Here is a 12,807-nt window from a genome sequence, read left to right on the forward strand (position 1 = left end):
AGGCTGGTCTCGAACTCCTGAGCTCAAACGATCCACCCGCCTCCGCTTCCCAGAGTGCTAGGATTACAGGCGTGAGCCACCACACACAGCCGGGGTTTACGTTTTTTAGTGTTTTTGTTATTCACAGCACCTAGCACATGGCATATGATGTCCGGTAAATGTTATAAATAAGTGGTCAGTGTGTGAGAATTCCCTTTTCAGTATAAATAATTATGGTACGGTACTAGAGGGCAAATACACATCAACATACAATTTATAAGCATTTCATTATACATGTTAGGTATCTTTATTATTTATTTGTCTTTTAATAGATAATACATTCACGTGGTTCAAAATTCAAAATGTACAAAATGGATTAACAGTGAAAAGACTTTTTTTTTGACTCCTAGCCTCTTTTCTTTCCTAAGACAACTAATATTATCACTTTCTTATGTATCTCTGCTGAAGAAGTTTATGGATATATAAACTAATATGCATTATATACATATTTGGTTTTTGCCCCTTTTTCCACTTAACAATATATATTGGAAATATTTAAAAACAACAAACATCTTCATGATAACTTCATATCATTACACAGAGAGCTTCATTCTTTTATATGGCTATACAGAAAATATCCATTAATATCAATTTGTCTCACTTTTTGTTATAAAAATAAGCCTATAATAAATAAATTATGCATTTTTTTACCATTTGCAAGATAAATTACTAGAAGTGGCATCACTGGGTCATAGGGTGACAGGTTAGTTTTTGACTGATGGTATCAACTCTTTCGGGGTTGACTTTTGCTCTTTAGGAGTCCTCACTGCTCTCCCCTTCTCAATGATCTGAACAGCCCTCAGCAAGCCATCCTGTAGAGCCTGGTTCTTTACCATGTTAGTAATCATGAACGTGACATCCCTGATGTACATCTGTCTCACTTTAGCAGCATAGTGTTCTGCCTTGTTACCATGTGCAATAAAGAAGGTACAAAGTGCTGTGACATCTCCTTCTTGCAGCCCACACTCCTCCAGGACAGACTCCCACACAACTCTAATGCGCTTGTTCTTGACTTTTCGTCTAAGGACAGAGGCTAAGGTGGGAAGACCTGTTACCAAGTCTGGCAGCTTCTCAAGCACACGAGTGTGCAAGCAGATAAGTACTTCAATGACGTAGCTGTATAGAATATTCAATTCCATTGAAGTGAACCTATGAAAAATATGGAGAGCTTCTTAAGCTGTTGAATACTTTATGAACAAACAAAATGAATTCTATTAGGATAACTCAATACGAACCCACTAGGAGAACCAGTTGTTGTGATTTAGAAAATACTTAGTTTTGAATTAGGTTCTGCACTAAAGTGAATAGCTGAGTTCTCAGGCCACCCACACTGTAAGTTCCTCAATGGCAAGGGAGTTATATTATCCATCTCTGTGGTAGTGAGACTTTGGCAAGCAAGAGACTGTGATGAGATATGCACCACAATGTCTGCTCAAATTAATCTTTTTTGAATAAATGAACCCAAGAAAATGTAATTTCTTCACAATCTATTGTTGGAGCCATATTAAGAAATTCGATTTTGGAATGACCACTGGAAGCTGTCATAAAGCCACAAAATTCCACTGATTTCTCAATCAATACTCACTTGAGTGCCAGAACTGCTGTCCACATCTCATCTTGGGCTGCTTGGCTTGCCAAAGTCTTACTATGATGTTCAAATTTCTGTGTCAGATTATCCTTAGTGAAGTCCAGTTCTTTAAACTGTGCTTCTAAAGCTTGCAGTTTGTGGTCTACTCTATAGGATAAAACAATCAAGTGTTAGTTTAGGTCAGGGGACAAAACTAAGGTTTTGCTTTAAGCTAAGGCTCAACCCATTATTTAGAACTGTGGTCCCCAAGCTCGGGACCCCAAGTACCACAGACTGGTACTGGTGGCCTGTTAGGCCACACAGCAGGAGGTGCAGGAGCAGCAGGTGGCGAAGCTTCGTCTGTATTTACAGCTAGCTGCTCCCCATCACTTGAATCACCTAATAAGGTTCGCCTCCTTTCAGATCAGCGGCAACATTAGATTCTCATAGGAGCTCAAAACCTACTGTAAACTGTGCATGCAAGGGATCTGGGGAACAGCTGCAAATACAGATTATGATTAGCAGAGAGGTTTGACTGCACAATAAATCCAATGCTTTTGAATCATCCCGAAACCCCCTCCCCCATCCTGGTCCGTGAAAAAATTGTCTACCATGAAACCAGTCCCTGGTGCCAAAAAGGTTGGGGACTGCTGATTTAGAACCACCTCCAAATTTGGGTAATTATTTATTTATTTTTTAGGAACAGGGTCTTGCTCTGTCTCCAAGGCTGGAGAGCAGTGGCACAATCCCAGCTCACTACAGCCTTGAACTCCTGAGCTCAAACGATCCTCCTGCCTCCTGAGTGGTAGGGTCTACAGGCGTGCTTTACCACACCTGGATAATATTTTTATTTTCTGTAGAGACAGAGACAGGGTCTTACTATGTTGCCCAGGTTGGTGTCCAGCTCCTCTCTTCAAGTGATCCTCCTGCCTTAGCCTCCCAAAGTACTAAGATTACAGGCGTGAGCCACCACACCCAGCCTGGGCAACTATTTAAATTTAAAATTATGAACAGATGTTCTCATTCGCCATTCCCTTTCGCCATCATCCTTGTTCTTTCATTCCTTATATTGCCAGGGTTTTGAATCATCTAATTACTTGAATTATCTGCCATGTCTTGTGTTATACTTTATACTTTAAAGAATATTTTATGTGGGCACTACTTTGATTCTCACAACCATAAGAAGTAAAACAGTTATTTTTAATATTTTACAGTTATTTTTACTATTTACTATTTTACTCAATTTCTTTAAATTGAGTCTCAAAAAGATTGAGATCTAATGTCATAAAGTAAGCTGGTGCTGGGACCAGTATATACTAAGGTGACTTTTTTCTACCCTATTCTAATTGTCCAGATCCTATCCTTTCTTCAAGGATCAGCCCAAATTCCACTGCCTTCTTGAATCTCCTCTGTACCTGGAGATGTCCTTGCCTTCGGACCTCTCTCTCACAGGAGCTACCACCACCCATCACTCCCACTCCCTGCTTTATTTTTAGAGTTAGCTTTTCATAAACTAAATTGTAAGTGGGAGGAGCTCAGAGACCATTTCTAAGATATGTTTATGCTTGTCCCCCACTACCTAGCAAAGGCCTTACACAGAAGTAATAAAATGTTTCTCATATGATTGACATCTGTGATTCGAATGAGGTGCTGAGCTGTGTAACCCAAAATGGGGATTTGAGTAGCTCTAAACAGCCATGATCATCACAGGGTACTGTGGCACCATAGTTATGTCTAATTAACCAGAAAGAACTGCAGCAACGTAACTTACTTGAGCCACCGACACTGTCTTCCATGAAGGAAGTGATGCACAAACACACATACCACTTCCCCAAGCTTCTATGACCCCAATGACTTGAATACCTTTGTGGTTGTCCAGGGCTCTATTTTTGACCATTTTTTCTTCTTGGTCTTCAGTTTCTCCCAAGGCTTATTTAGCTTCAGGTACTACTATCATCCTAAGCTCTAGATCTATATTTTCAACTGTTTTGAACATCTCCATCTGGGTCCTAAACTGAACCCACCACTACCCCCCACCCATCTTTAGAAATCACTATGGGGGAATTTTCTGACTGCTTTGGATTTATTTACACATAGACAAGACTCAGTATGAAATGTGCATTTCATAGGAGTATTAATCTGCATGACCTAATATACCAGCAATCTCTGTCTACAAGTCAAAACCATGTCGTCTGGCATACTATTTGTATTAACTTTTAGACCTTGAAGACTATATTGCTTATAGGTCATTTCTAGCCTGAACTCTAGCTTGTCAATCAGTATAAAAATTTACAATTGCAGCAGTTCTTTGGAATCCTTTCACCAAAGGACATTTCCAGACCGTTCCAGATAAATCTGAAACAACATGCAAATCTGAGCACAGTCTGTTTTTTACAATTTCCTAGCTCAGTTAAATACCTCACCATCTATCCAGTTGCTTGAACTAGAAATCTCAGAATAATTCTCAACTTTTTTTCCTTCTTCCCATTAACGTCTCTCTAATCCATCCCCTTCTCCTCATCCACACTAAATGAGTTTCACATAATCATTCACTGGGACCTAGGATTACAGCAGCCAAACTGGACTCTTGCTTTCAGTCTCCAATCCATCCTCCAGACACATTCTTCTAAAAGACAATTCTGATCAGGTAACTCAACTGCTCATAAACCTTTTACGCCAGCCTGACTTGCCCAGTGATCTCTTCAGAGCCACATCGTATTTCTTCAGCAGGAATCATAAAGCCCTTGTCCCTTTGCCCGCATCTTCTGCCAGTCCTCTCACACATCCTAGTCAGCAGTTATGTGAGGTATCTAGCTGCTCACTCAATACAGTAGGCCACTTTGAGCTTACACATGGCTCATATGTACTATTTGCTCAGCCTAGAATTCTTTCCCATATTTTTCTTCCTCATAAACTCCTACTTGCACTTAAGATCCAGCTTGAATGTCCCTCTATGAGAGGTTCCTTTTCCTAGTGTCAAAGGCAAAATTTATAGATCTTCCCTTCAGGTTCCCATATCCCTTTAGGAACATCACCATTATAAGGTTAATTGCATTACATTTTAAGTATTTTTGAATACTTCTGTCATTCTTACAGGCTGTGACCTCCTCAAGGGCAAAAACCACATTTTACTTATTTTTGTAAACCCAGCATTTAGCACATGCATAAGTTGATTGGAGTTACAGTACCTGGAGGCAGATTTTTCTTTATTATTAATTTACATATTTTTTGGATCTGGAAGACTTAAACCACTTTAACAGAGATAGAATTCTAATTAGCATGTCTGTAGTTCTTTGCTTATGGCTATTCTTCCTTCTTCTTATCATACCCTCTTCCCAGAATGGCAGACCCCTGCTTGCTCCCTCCCTGTATCCCTTAGCAACCTTTTCATTGCCTCCTTCAAGGACGTCAGGGTTGTGGTTTCATTGTTCATCTTCTTAAGGCAAAATGAAAGAAAACAAAACAAAGCAAAACAAAAACCCAAGAGATGTTTGAATCCAGGGTTTTCTGCTGTCTTCCACTCAGCAACAGGCAGCAGTAGCCTGAGCATGGGATCTAAATTCTGCCCGAAAGGTCACTCAGTACAAGAAGCTTTTAATAGCTTGTACATCCAAATATAGTTTCAAGGAACTGATCGTGTGAACACAGGTGTCCTGGAATACACTATAACATTTGCCTTTGAAAATTGAGCCATAGTACATCAACATAGATCAACAACCATATATAATTATATTCTGATAAATGTATGTACAGATATACAAATGTATACATATACTGGGATTAAATTTGATGGAAATTTTACTCTCATATTTTAATAGCTTCATTATTCAATTACAACCTAAAGTAGGTTTATAGAGTGCCCCAGATCTTTTATGATGATGACAGTATCAAAGCTAAAAATCTGACCATCATTAGGAACTCCTAAATATTTATTGACAGTTTCTAGCATTAGATTATAAATTGAATATAAAAACAGACATAAAACAGGATTCCTGTTTTCATGGAACTGAAAATCTAATTGGGAAGATAGAACATATACTTAAAAAGAAAAAGTATATAAAATACCATGTACTAAGTAGGTACACACCATAAAAATCATGACAGATGAGAGAGTAGGTCTTTGAAACCTTGGGTCCTTAAGGAAGTGCTCACACTGAAGGTGGGACTTGGCTTGACATTAAAGGAAAATATAGGTCTTTGATTATCAGAGAATATGTGAAGAATATTACAAACTGGAGAAATGTGTGGGCAAAATCACAAAGATGGCAAAGTAAATGATGTTTTCGGGGAACAAAGAGTGGATATGTTCTGAGCAAAAGATTCATGTGAAAAAAAGAACAACAGCAACATTTAAACTGGTAAGAGCCAGGTCATGTATTTGTTCATTTATTAAATAATTTATTCATTTATTCAATATTTACTGAACACCATAAATTTTTTTGCCTTTTTTTTCTTTTGTTTTTTAATTTCCCCCATATCAATAGAGATGGGCACTGAACAGCGTAAATATGAATTGAATGGGTAAAACCTATGATTGAATGAACCACACTATTCTAGGCACTAGGAAAACTGTGATGAGTAAGGTAAAATCCTTGTCTTCAGGTGAGGAGGACATACAGTATGGAGACAGTAAACAAGGATTGCAGCAGAGGGACTGCTTCTAGATATCCTGGTAAGGAGTTTGGACATATGTGAGCTATTGGTTCTGTAAAATTAATCTAGCGGTGATGTTGTGGTATAGTATGAAATATATTTGGTCTTTGTCCCTGTTCCTGTCACAAAGCTCCTAAACTCTTGAAAATTATAGAAGTATCTTTTATTATTCATAATGATCCCTTTAGATCACATCTCAGTTTATACTAATAAGGTGATTTAGGGTGGGGCGCCTAGATAGCCTCTGGATGCAGCTGGTCACCAGAAAGACAAAGGTATTATAGCCCCACCCACTGACCTCCTGGAAGCCGGGAGGGGGGGAGGGGTAGGGGGTAAGGAAGTCAGGGCAGTGAGGGCATTGGAGATTAAGTTCCATAAAAAGTCTTGGATAATGAAATTTCCTGAGCTTCTCAGTAGATGAAAGTATGGAGGTCCTGGCAGGGGGTGCCCCAGAGAGGGCATAGAAGCTCCACCCCCCCATACCTTGCTCTTTGCATCCCTAAACCAGGCTGTTCATTTGTATCCTTTATACTATCCTTTATAATAAACCAGTAAATGGAAGTGTTTCCCTGAATTCTGTGAGCTGTCCTAGTAAATTAATCCAATCCAAGGAGAGGGTAGTGGGAACTCTTGATTTATAGCTGGTAGGTGAGAAGCATGTATAGGCGACAACCTACTACTTGTGATTGGCTTCTAAAGTGAGGGTGTTAAGTTGAACTGAATTTGGCCTGAGGAGCCTCTGTACTTGAATCCTTACTTAAGGAACTGCAACCTAACTTAACACGTAAACTAACTGAAAGCCTAGTCTGGAGTATACTTTTGCAACAAATAGCTGAGTCTCGGCTAATCACAGCAGCCAAGCTTCAATCCCACGTGGCTAATTGATCAAACCATGTTGATCAAACCATGTTCAAATGGCAAACACTGAGCTGTAACCAATCAAGCTGTCTCTACCTTTCTCCTGTTTTCTGTTCATAAACAGAGTCTGACCTCATTGCAGGCCAGAGTTCTCTGTTCTGGTTGTGAGGGATGCCTGATCCACAAATCATTCTTTGGTCAATTAAACTCTGTTAAATTTAATGTACCTAAAGTTTTTCTTTGAATAAGGGCAACTTTGTGGGATTAAGCCCTTAACCTGTGGGATCTGACTCCAGGTAGACAGTATAAGAATTGAATTGAATTATAGGACACCCAGTTGGTGTCTGCTAGAGAATCACTTGGTTTGTGGGGAACCTCTCCCCAACCACGATCTGGTCACTGAAGCATTCTGTGTTGAGCGTTAGTAGAGAGAAAAAAAGTTTGCTCTTTCCTTTACAGATGTTCAGGATGGATCCAAGTGAGACTAAAACCAGAGGCAGAGAAACTGTTCAGGAGACTACTATCAAGTTTATTATTTCTTTCTTTCTTTCTTTAGAGACAGAGTCTCGCTCTGTCACCTACACTAGAGTGCTGTGGCATCAGCCCAGCTCTCAGCAACCTCAATCTCCTGGGCTCAAGTGATCCTCCTGCCTCAGCCTCCTGAGTAGCTGGGACTCCAGGAGCGTGCCACCAAGCCCAGCTAATTACTATCAAGTTTAGATGTGAGGTGATGAGGGCCTAGATTATAATATTGGTCCTAGGAATGGAAAGATAAAGTGACAGATCTAAGAGACATTACAACTCCCCCAAGGAGTTACAACTCCTGGGGGTTGGAGCCAGTAAGTCTCACATGAATCTTCAGAAAAGTTTGGGTGTCTGGAGGGAATTAAATCCTTCCTTGCCTCAGTGGGAAAAACCTTGCCAGGCTATTTGTGGCCTACCCAATGGTCATCCTCCCTGATCACCCCCCCCGCCTCCACTATTTTTTTTCTCATTAACAGAATCCAAATTTTGTTCAAGTATTGGGCAGCCATGTGTATCAGAGGAGGTTGGACCCCTCCCTAGTATGTGTGGGGGGGTGAATCTTAGACTAAAGCAATCATAGCAATTTGATTATCATTGCCATTATCATTGGTTTAGGAATGGACAGGTGGCAGAATTCTGGCCCATAAAATGTGAGAGGAGGTCTACTGCGGGGCATCTGAGAAAAGATTTTTTTTTTTTAATATATATATATATTTTACTTCAGCATATTATGGAGGTACAGATGTTTAGGTTATGTATGTTCCCCTTGCCTCCCCACTCCCCCCCAAGTCCGAGTTTCAAGCGTGCCCATCCCTTGGATGGTGCACATTGCACTTTTTGTGTAGAGAAAAGATTTTTTAAATTGTGGTAAAATATACGTAACAAATTTACCATCATAATGCTACAGTTTGTGGCATTGAGTATGTTCACATTGTTGTGCAACGATCACCACCGTCAATCTCCAGAACAGTTTTATCTTTCCCCACTGAAACACTGTACCTATTGAACACCAACTCCACATTCTCCACCCCCCCCAGCCACTGCAACTACCATTCTACTTTCTGTCTCCATAAATTTGACTATAGGTCCTCATATAAGTGGAATAGTACAATATTCGTCCTTTTGTGACTGGGAGAAAAGTTTTTCTGATGATAAAAAGAGACACATGGATTGGGTGCGGTGGCTCACACCTGTAATCCTAGCACTCTGGGAGGCTGAGGCAGGAGGATTGCTTGAGTTCAGGAGTTCGAGCCCAGCCTGAGCAAGAGCAAGAACCCATCTGTACTAAAAATAGAAAAAAATTAGCTGGGCGTGGTGGTGTGTGCCTGTAGTCCTAGCTACTTGGGAAGCTGAGGCAGGAGAATCACTTGAGCCCAGGAGTTTGAGGTTGCTGTGAGCTAGGCTGATGCCATGGCACTCTAGCCTGGGTGACAGAGCAAGACTCTGTCTCAAAAAAAAAAAAAAAAAAAAAAAAAAAGAGACACATGGGAGAAAATGGTCTCTCTTCATCTGTCAATATTGTTGAATCTTCATGTGAAGCCTGGAACTGCAGCCGCTAGGACCATGAGGAAAACCAGCCTTAGAGAACAACCCAGCACGACAGAGCAGAAAGATACAAGGAACCTATCACTGAATTAAGCTCCCATGGAACTGTTCTATTGCTGGAGTTCTCACTGTGAGGAACAATAATTTTGCCTTATTGATTAAGCCTTTTATAGTTGGGGCTTCAGTCTTTAAGGAGCTAACAGTTCACTGAGGGAGACTTTACATATTAGGTTCTTTGCTGGGGTTTCTTCTGAAGGCTTTGTTTCTCTGGATCTAAGAGTACTTTTCTTATGGGTAGTTCTGTGGCCAGAACCTTGACAAATGAAACAGAGAAAGAAGAAAAGAATGGTGGAGCCTCTGATGTGACCTAGTATCTGTTTCCAGCTCACTCAGAATAAGCCACTGTGGTCTTTCTCAGAAGTGCCATCTAAGTCTTAAATTGAAAACAAAACAAAACAAAAGAATAAGCCATTGTGGGATCATCCCCTAGCCCCTGGGAGAAAGTTTAGAACAGGACAAAGAGCTAATAGGTCTTTTCCAGGATCAGAACCTGTCAATTCCACTCATCAGTGCTGTTTCTTCTAGGACGCTGCCTGCCTGTCCAGATCACTACTTCTTCCCCTCTCCCTGCTCTCACTGCCCGCCTCTTATCTGTGTAGATGTAAACAAAGCTGCCGACTATCCCTTGACCACCTCTCTGGTACTTGGCCTCTTGTCTGCATGGTCTTTTGCAATTTCTTGATGTCTTCTGCCAGGCTTATCATCTGGACCCTTGTCATCTCCTATCATACTGCTTTCCAAACTTTTCTTTTTAATTAATAAATTTTATTTTTTAAGAACAATTTTACATTCATAGCAAAATGAATGGAAAGTACTGAAACTGCCAATATTAAAATAATGTAAAGCCATATGGTAGAAATAGTAATATAAGTCTGTTTTTTTGTTTTGTTTTGTTTTTTTGAGAGAGCGTCTTGCTCTGTTGCCCCAGCTAGAGTGCAGAGGCATCATGGCTCACTGCAACCTCAAATTCTTGGGCTCCAGAGATACTCCTGCCTCAGCCTTCCAAGTAGCTGGGACCATGGGTACATGCCACCATACCCAGCTAATTTTTTCTATTTTTTGTAGAGACAGGGTCACATTCTTGCTCAGGATGGTCTCAAACTCCTGGCCTCAAGTAATCTTCCTGCCTCAGCGTCCCAGAGTGCTTGGATTGATTACAGGCATGAGCCACCACTCCCGGACAAAAGTCTGATTTCTATAAAAGTATACGTATAGTTAGAAGTTAACTAGCCATTGTTCCCTAACTTCCTTACTGCTATAACTGCTTACTGCTTGATGGCACGTATCCTTCCTGAGAGGTGCAAGATTTGTGACTTCCCCCACTACTTCTATAGATAGCATTGCTATTGTAAAGCCTCAGACTGATCTTTTTTTTTTTTTGACAGTATCCAGTGACTGGATTTTAAAAAATTTTTTTTTTCTTCTTCCTCTTCTTTTTTTTTTTTTTTTTTGATCAGACTGATCTTTGAGATATTCTTCAGACTTTGCATGGGGGCGGTGGGGGACCCACTGACATCAACCGGACCCATGGATGGGGCTGAGAACAGATTCAACAAGCCTTGAGACCCCTGAGAAGATGATTTCTGCTCCCAATCCTGTGAGTTCATCCCCAGCCTGTTGGCAGGCCCAATTCCTTAGCCCTTTGTGCATCAAACCACCTTTAAAAACCTTAGCCCCCAAATTTTCAGGGAGATGGATTTAAGAAGTAACTCCCATCTCCTTGACTGGCGCCCTGTGAAATAAAACTTTCTCCGCCACAACACCTCCTGTCTCAGCATATTGGCCTTTGCTGGGTGGTGGGCAAGGGACCCGGTTGGACTTGTCAGGCATTGCCCTTTTGGGCACTTGTCCGTGGTTCAGCAGCCTCTCACCAGCGGGGACTTAGGGGTGTGCCCTCACGGCCACACAGTCCTTTGTGGACAGTGGGTCGCCTCTGGTGCCGACTCTGTTGGCAGGACGTTGTTGACCCATGCTCAGAAACTTGGCTTGAGGTGGAGAAACAGTTCTTGGGACTGAAAAAACGCTTCTGGTGAGTGTCCTATGCACATCCAGCACCTTTCCCCTCCCTTCTCCTGATTCGTTAGCCTCTTTTGGAGGCTATGGGGCCCTTTGTGGATCTTGGTCACCTTTCCTCTTAACGAAAAGAGGAAAAGTCTTGTCTTGAGGAAGCTTCCCCCATTTCGACGAAGAATAGGGGCCTGTTTGGAGGAATACTCTTGAGAACTTTTGGTTTGGAACTTTGTTTTGGAAGTCTATTTTTCAGTCCCATTTGTTTATGTCTGATCTTCTTGTCTGCGTCTGAATGTGTGTGCCATTAATCATTTGCTTGGTTGTGGCGCCCTCTTGTGTCCTTGCGCCTCCCCTGCGTTTTATTCCCTAACGCGTCTGTCGCCTAGAGGGCGAGGGGGCAGGGACTCGCCACAGCCGCCGGGATACTCCGGAGACTTTTCCGGCGATCCTCCCACTTGCCCAGACCAGAGCGGAGGGGAAGTGCTTGAAAAATCGGCGCGGGGGCGTTGTGTTTGTTCATCGTCTTTAAAATTCTTCCCCCTGAGCAACGTAGAGCCAAGACGCCTTTTCCCCCCAAACCGGCAAAGCTTTGGTTTTTCTGTGAGAACTGCCAGACTGTGGAGAAGCTGCCCAACGCCCCCTCTGGCACGTTGGGCTTCTTATCTTTCTCCACCCACCTTGTGAGCGCCTAGTGAATTTCCGCCCTAACAACTCCGACTACAGGACTCAGGATGGGTGGACGTACAATGAGACAGGAATGGTTCTGGCACCCAAATATCTTATGAATGACATTGTTAAGCATATTCGTGACTCCATACATTATGGCTGGGATGCCACCCTGCGACGGATGCAGAAATATATCATTGGTCCACATATGAAAAGAACCCTTTAGAAAGTTAGAGAAAAATGTCTGTTGTGTGCTCAAAACGACCCTAAAACTAGCCCTTTCCCCTTAGCATGGCTGTTCATGCCAGGGGTGAAGGGCCAACAGAGGACCGGCAAATTGATTTCACTATGATGCCAAGGGTAGCAGGAAATTTCAAATATCTACTCGTTTTCATGGGTACCTTCTTGGGCTGGGTCAAGGCCTTTCCTTGCCAGACAGAAAGAGCTTCTGAAGCCATTAAGGTCTTCATATTATAAAAGAAACGATTCCTCTGTTTGGAGTACCTGCTTCCATCCAGAGTGACAATGGTGCTGTGTGGCCCAGATCATGCAGGATGTTTCCCAAGCCCTCAGTGTAACTTGGAATCTCCATACAGCCTGGAGACCACAGTCCACTGGAAAAACTGAAAAGATGTATCATAATATAAAGAAAATCTTATCTAAAATCTGCAAAGAAATTAATCTGACCTGGGATAAGACAATGCCTGTTGCCCTACTTAGAGTTAGAGTGGCCCCTAGGAGCCGGCTCAGATTGAGCCCTTTAGAAATTCTGTATGGGAAACCCTTCCTGTGCTCTGGCTCTAAACTCTGAGACCAACAGCTTACTTGTTAAAGAATTAGGTACCATTAGACATATACAATCCATAGGTCTGACTCTAACTGCT

At 41.7% G+C, this 12,807-nt stretch overlaps 1 protein-coding gene across 1 annotated transcript; it reads right to left on the minus strand.

The window, feature by feature from the left end:
• Positions 1–372: 372 nt before the first annotated feature.
• On the minus strand, positions 373–5,148 carry SMCO1 (single-pass membrane protein with coiled-coil domains 1). Its single transcript, XM_012642486.1, has 3 exons — positions 4,990–5,148; positions 1,625–1,774; positions 373–1,188 (listed from the first exon to the last, which is right to left on the minus strand). The coding sequence occupies exons 1-3, from the start codon at positions 5,037–5,039 to the stop codon at positions 744–746; spliced, it is 645 nt and encodes a 214-aa protein (XP_012497940.1). The 5' UTR covers positions 5,040–5,148; the 3' UTR covers positions 373–743.
• Positions 5,149–12,807: the final 7,659 nt, after the last annotated feature.

Source organism: Propithecus coquereli, unplaced genomic scaffold (genome assembly GCF_000956105.1).
Source record: "Propithecus coquereli isolate 6110/MARCELLA unplaced genomic scaffold, Pcoq_1.0 Scaffold10, whole genome shotgun sequence".
In the NCBI taxonomy this organism is placed as follows: domain Eukaryota; kingdom Metazoa; phylum Chordata; class Mammalia; order Primates; family Indriidae; genus Propithecus; species Propithecus coquereli.

Excerpts from the sequence above, each read along its gene's own strand:
- SMCO1 (XM_012642486.1), bottom strand. The coding sequence starts at position 5,039 with ATGAACAATGAAACCACAACCCTGACGTCCTTGAAGGAGGCAATGAAA. Across the intron at positions 1,775-4,989 it reads TTGAAGGAGGCAATGAAAAG|AGTAGACCACAAACTGCAAG; the intron begins GTTGCTAAGGGA and ends TTTATCCTATAG. Across the intron at positions 1,189-1,624 it reads ACAGCAGTTCTGGCACTCAA|GTTCACTTCAATGGAATTGA; the intron begins GTGAGTATTGAT and ends TATTTTTCATAG.